General features: G+C 38.9%; 1 protein-coding gene and 1 pseudogene across 2 annotated transcripts in view; both read right to left on the reverse strand.

The window, feature by feature from the left end:
- HORMAD2 (HORMA domain containing 2) overlaps window positions 1-2,629 on the reverse strand; it is a gene marked incomplete at its 3' end in the record, with an annotated part of 81,451 nt that extends 78,822 nt beyond the window's left edge. Inside the window, exon 1 of the mRNA XM_080938484.1 lies at window positions 2,552-2,629. Coding sequence (XP_080794610.1) covers window positions 2,552-2,602 — 51 coding nt within the window. The 5' untranslated portion in view covers window positions 2,603-2,629. The remainder of the gene's footprint in view (window positions 1-2,551) is intronic.
- LOC308423450 (large ribosomal subunit protein uL22-like) lies at window positions 394-947 on the reverse strand (annotated as a pseudogene). Its single transcript has one exon. The product of its transcript is annotated as a large ribosomal subunit protein uL22-like (transcript).
- Window positions 2,630-6,000: the final 3,371 nt, after the last annotated feature.

The raw sequence follows: 6,000 nt of genomic DNA on the forward strand, positions 1-6,000 counted from the left end.
ATTGTTGTTAGTATTAGATAATAGAACTGCACTGTCATGTAAAATTTACTGGGAAAAAGAGTTCCTGTAACTCAATACAACAAAGGTTTAGTTGAACCAAAAAGTCAATTTGTTCATTTCAGTGAGAAAAATGGCTGCCATGCTGATTGCAATTCCCACACCCAGCTCAGCACTTCCCTCAAGAGAGAGTACTCCCTAGGAAACTAGATGACATTAGGTGTTGGCTTGACAAGTTCCTGGGACCAAGCCAGAGAGATGACTGCTTGCTGATGCCCATTTCTCCTTCAGCTTCCAACCTGCACCCCTTCTCTCCTACAATTTAGCAATCTTAAAAAAAGTCCTGTACTCACTCTTTTTTTTTTTTACTTTAACTACATTTATTTTATGCTAAATTTATTCCCATGCCATGAGCTTTTGCTTCTTCAGTTTCTTCTGGGATATCTTTTCCTTCTGTGCAACCTCCTCTTCTGGCTTTGGAACGATCTGCTCCTTCTCCGTGAGGATCATCTCAGTGTGGTAGGGGGAGCTCATGTATGGGTTAATCCAGCCATGAGCTCTGTAGGTTCGCCAGTGCATCTTAGGTGCCTTGTTCACCTGGATGTGTTCAATGACTGGAGAATCTGCATCTAAACCCTTAAGTTCAGCATCACTCTCTGCATTCTTAAGCATATGCAGCAAAAACTCAGCACTCTTTTTTGGCCACCGTCCCTGTGTCCAGCCCCACTGTTTGGCCTGGGTGCACCTACTAATGCCACCATTGTAACGCTGGAATGGCACACATTGCTTCTTCAAAGTGACATCCTTCAGATACTTGGTGGCTTTACAAATATGCATACCTTGATGGCCTGGGCAGTTTCCCGAGTGTTCTTAAAATGAACATGAAGGTTTGAACCTCTGGATTTGCATGATTTTGTGGTGTTTTCTGGGTCAAAGGAGTAGCGAACCATCTTTACAGGTTACCTCTGGCTGCTTACAGGAAGGGCTGTACTCACTCTTCTAAGCACACAAACCTTCAGACCTTCTGACCTGGTGCTGACTACAGAATAAAGCACCAGTTCTTCAGCCTGGCTTCTAAGATCCAAATTCATGTGTTTGCCAAAGTCCTGCTCCATGTTGTTTTCTCCTCCTGGTCAACATGTCAGCCTCACCACAGAAAGAGCAGCTTCCCCTAAACACACCAGGTTTATTTCTTATTCTGAGCCAAGGCATAGGCTAGGTATCCTCATGACATTTTCTCTTCTCTGAGCCTTTTCATCATTTCAGAGTGAACAAAGACCCCTAAATTGCTACATTGCTACAATTTGAATTACTTTGTGACTTTTTTTTTTTTAAAAGATTTATCTATTTTATGTGAGTACACTGTAGTTGTCTGAAGACACACCAAAAGAGGACATCAGATCCTATTACAGATGGTTGTGAGCCACCATGTGGCCACTTGGAATTGAACTCAGGACCTCTGGAAGAGCAGTCAGTGCTCCCAATCGCTGAGCCATCTCCCCAGCCCTACTGTGTGCCTTTGTAGGTTAAGAGGTAGAGACAGCTTCTCAATCTAGTTCAGGGTGACCTGGAACTCACTATGGAGTCCAGCTGGTCTCAAGCACGTGACAATTCTCCTGGCCTCACTCTTTTTCATGTGTAAATATAGGTATATTGACTTAATTACCATAAATCTGATTGTTCTTAATATGATTACAAAAAAGATAAAGATTATCTTTTGTATTTTCTCACAAAAAATAACATTACCCCACATATACTATATACTGGATCTAAAAATTGCATGTGATGCATTTGACTGTTTTGGGATTTGCCCAACTTGCCTGGGTAAATCCAGTAAGCTTTCCTGGCCTGACATACTGTAGCTTGTTATGTCTGAATCTTGACTGTCCCCTGAAGTTGAAGGCATGGTCCTCAACCTGCTGTGATATGGGAGATGAAGAACCTCTAATAAACAGGATCTAATGGGACACTAGGTTATCCAGCGAGTGTGTCCTCCCCACCCCACGCCTGTTCTGGAACACTATGGTGTGCAGCTTCGCTCTACCATGTGTTTTCCCTGCATGTCTCCATGGTGTTCTGCCTTGATACTGAGTCAAAAACAATAGAATCAACTTCTGAAACGGTGAGCCAAAATAAATCCTCTTTTCTTTTAAGTTTATTATCTCATATAGTTTGTCATCCCCACAGGAAGTGACTAATACATTTTTCCCTGGACTCTTAGCATCAAAGCCTCTTTCAGATCTCTCCTCTTTGGTTCTGAACATTACATCACAAGTTTCCTAATTGCTTCAGGAAGTACATATCTAACAAAGAACCTTCTCTTTTTGTCTCTGATTTCTTTTACTCTAGTAAGCATGAAACATGCACCCAGTACATAACTTTATAATTGGTCTTAATTTTCGGAATAGCCCCAGTCCATTAGGCACTAAAATGTAGACATACTTTCCCAGAGTATTATGTGCCAACTAACTGATAAAACTGCTGCTAAAGAAATTTGAAATTAAGTAGCTCACTAAATGGTCATTGATTTTTCTTTTGAATTCTTAACACATACCTTAGATGCCTTCAGTGTTCTGGTGTTGTGAGACAGCTGAGCAGTAGCCATCGTGAGAATGAATCAGGACTTCTTCAACAAATCCAACCTGTTAAATAAATTAGATTTTCCTTAACATAATACTTCTATCTTGTCTTTCCAAAGATGGAACTGAACTCTAAAACCAAAAAGTACAATCAAGTACAGTTAGGTATAGACAATTAATTCCTCAGACTGTACTGTTAAAAGAGAAATTTACCAAGCTCAATTTTGAAAATACAAAGGGAGAATGAAGCTAAAATAGTTCCACCTGGCCCTATCAAAAATTATGAAAATAAATCTGAATTAGAAAAATTCTTACTTCGAATTTTCCAAATGAGAGCTATATTAATTAACTGTAATTTTGGAAACTAATTTTAATAATCATTTGAGTTTTCACGACAAGCTTTTACTAAATCTGGCATAAAGTCTCTGCATTAAATTTCAACGACCCAATAAAAATTGTAAGATAATTTATTCGTTCATAAACACATCCTCAGAAGAAAAAGAAGTTATCAGTCACCTACACACTCAACAACATATCCCATTCATCTTTGTTGTTCCCTCAAAGAGGAACTGCCTTCTTGTGCACAGCAGGGCTCAAAACATTTTTTAGGTTAACTTCAGATTTCTTTACAAACTGAAAACCTACTCAAAAACAGTGAAGAGATGGAGAATTAAAACCCTCATCACTGCTGGCTGGAATGTAAAACAGCCCAGCCATCATGAAAAACAGTATGCAGTTCCTCACATTTCTAAACAATCACACCAGTATCCAACATTTCCACTTCTATGCACACAGCCAAAAGAAATAAACAGGGGAGGAGGGAGCGGGGAGGGCCTCCAACACTTGACCATTCACTTGCTCAGCAGCGTTCTTGTTCTTTCTCGGGGTCAAAGGTAGAAACGATCCAATGCCTATCAGCCGGCAAACAGACAAAAATCCAGGGGCAATGGCACACTCTGAGCCCAGGAGTTTGTGAGCCTGGACAACAAAACAAGCCCCCAACTCAAAAAAAAAAAAAAGGCAGATAAACGGATAAACAAAATGTGTTTTATGATATATTTAAGTGCTACTCAATCTTTAGAAAAGGATGGAACTGTAGCAACATGCCATGATGTAAATGAACCTTATAAGCACAATTCTGGGTTAAAATAAGACAAAGCCAGATACAGAAGGACAATTCTATGCTCTCGTGTATGAATACTTACAATAAATTAAGCAAACATACATAGACAAAATGTAGCTGAGAGGTTATCTAGACTCGGGTGGGGATAGAAGAAATGACAGTTCAATAGGAGAGTTTCTATCCTTGTTGATGAAATGTTTTGGAAACTAAATGGGTAGCAATTGTCACCTGACAGCTGAGCATTTCTATACTATACGTGGAAAATGGCTGACATGATCAGTTCCCCATTATGCACAGTAGATCACAATGAAAACAAACGATGGAATTGGGAGAACCCACAATTATACTGCTGAGTCTGGGAAAACATTTTAAAGTGTCCTAAAAGGTAGGAATTAAAAGGGTACTATTCGCCCTTTTCTGCTTCAGTGGAATTTTTAAAAAGTAAATCTTCCATTTTCTTTCTGAAGGCCTTAATTTAATTTCAATCCAGACCCTACTTACTTACTTACTTCTTTTAAAGAAAGTCCATTCTATTTCACCCAGGGCAGTCTGTTACCTGTTATATTAGCAACTAAGACAAGAATCTGAAAGAGTTTTTGCAAATTAGAAGTTAGAATAATTTGGACATAGTGCCACAAGGTGGTGATAGAGATTATAAACAGATACTACTGAGTTTCTCTTAAATTGTTTCTTCAGGCAGCACTAGGGGACACTGGTACAATGTTTCTACATGAGACTGAGATCTACCCAGTGGTCCTTGAGTAGGCTTTCAATGCTGTTTTCTTTTGTTGTCTTTAGAGTGTAACTCAAATCTGACCCAGGACATCTTCTTTATAATGTAAGAAACAAGGAAGGAAAAGAAAGGTATAAGGGTTATATTAGAATATAGCCTCCTGCAGAGAAGCAATAAATATAAGAAATAATGGTTTTTAAATCACCTACTATATTGGCAGAATTTTAGCCAATTTCTTTATGATCATAAGATATTTCCAATGGCATCCGCCAACTAGACCACCACATACAGTTGGCATCTGCATTTTTAGAATATATAGATGACCCAGACTAAATTAATAGTACTGAAAAACAATACCACCAAGGGTGTTACATCTGAGAAGAGATTAAAAATATTTATAAAACAAGTAAAATTTAATTTTATGTAACATAAATGGATATGTAAGAAAAAGCAGTCAATAATACAATCTAGCAAAAAAAAAAAAAAGGCTTTGGAATTACAAAATCTGAGTTCAAATTTGAATTCTATTACCTAGCAGCCGTGTAACTCTGGTTAAATTAATTCCTCTGAGATCTGGTTTCTTTTTTTGTAAACATAAATACAGATCCAACTTTTAGGTCTTGCTCTCTGTACAGCTGGAATAGTAACACAGGCCAGGAGTTAGACACATGGACTTTCTGAAACAAAACTGCCTAAGATCACATCTCAGTGTGCAGCTCGTTATGTAACCCTGGACAAAATATAGGTCTCTGTTGCTCCATTGTACAGAAAAAAATGTAACAGTGACTACTTCACAGTTATTTCAAGATTAGTTTATTAAACTAATAAGGTACTTAGAATGGTTTTTGGAATTCATTTCACTAAAGGTAAGAAAGCACGTTTGCTTTCAAAACAAAACAAAACAAAGCACCTGTATATTAGTCTTCTTTCTCCTGGTGTTTCCCAGACTCAACAGCCCCTCCTACCCTCCTCCAGTCTTTTCCTCCTGCCATCTTGGTATTCCTCAAGTTTCTGTACTAGTAGTCCTCTGTGATTGATTGACTGATTGAGGGGGGGGGGGGGATTTTTCTGTGTAGCCCTGGCTGTCCTGGGACTCCCTCTGCAAACCAGGCTGGTCTTGAACTCACAGGAGATCAGCCTGCCTCTGCCTCCTGAGTGCTGGAACACAAGGTGTGTACCACCACCATTCAGGTTTTTTTAATTTCCAAACATAACCACTAAACAAACAAATAAGGTTCCACTATTTCAATTATTGTTTCTAGTCTAATGATTTTTATGTGTATATTCCCAGCCCAGGTCATTCTCATGAGTTACTGATCTACAGTTCTGCCCATTAGACAATTCCCACTTTGATGTTCTTAGCATATCCAAATGCAAACTCTTTCCCCTCAAACCCTCTGTTTCCTAGCAAATGACATCATCAAACACTTAAATCACTCAGTCTGAAAATGTATGACTCAACTCTGCCCTATTTCTTTGTTCAGTCAACTTAGTATTTCTGAAATGTGTCAGCTGCTCAGTTTCTCCACACTGTTGCCTACTTATGTTGGGGAGGTGGGGGGTGGAGG

Source organism: Micromys minutus (genome assembly GCF_963924665.1).
Source record: "Micromys minutus genome assembly, chromosome: 1".
Lineage (NCBI taxonomy): Eukaryota > Metazoa > Chordata > Mammalia > Rodentia > Muridae > Micromys > Micromys minutus.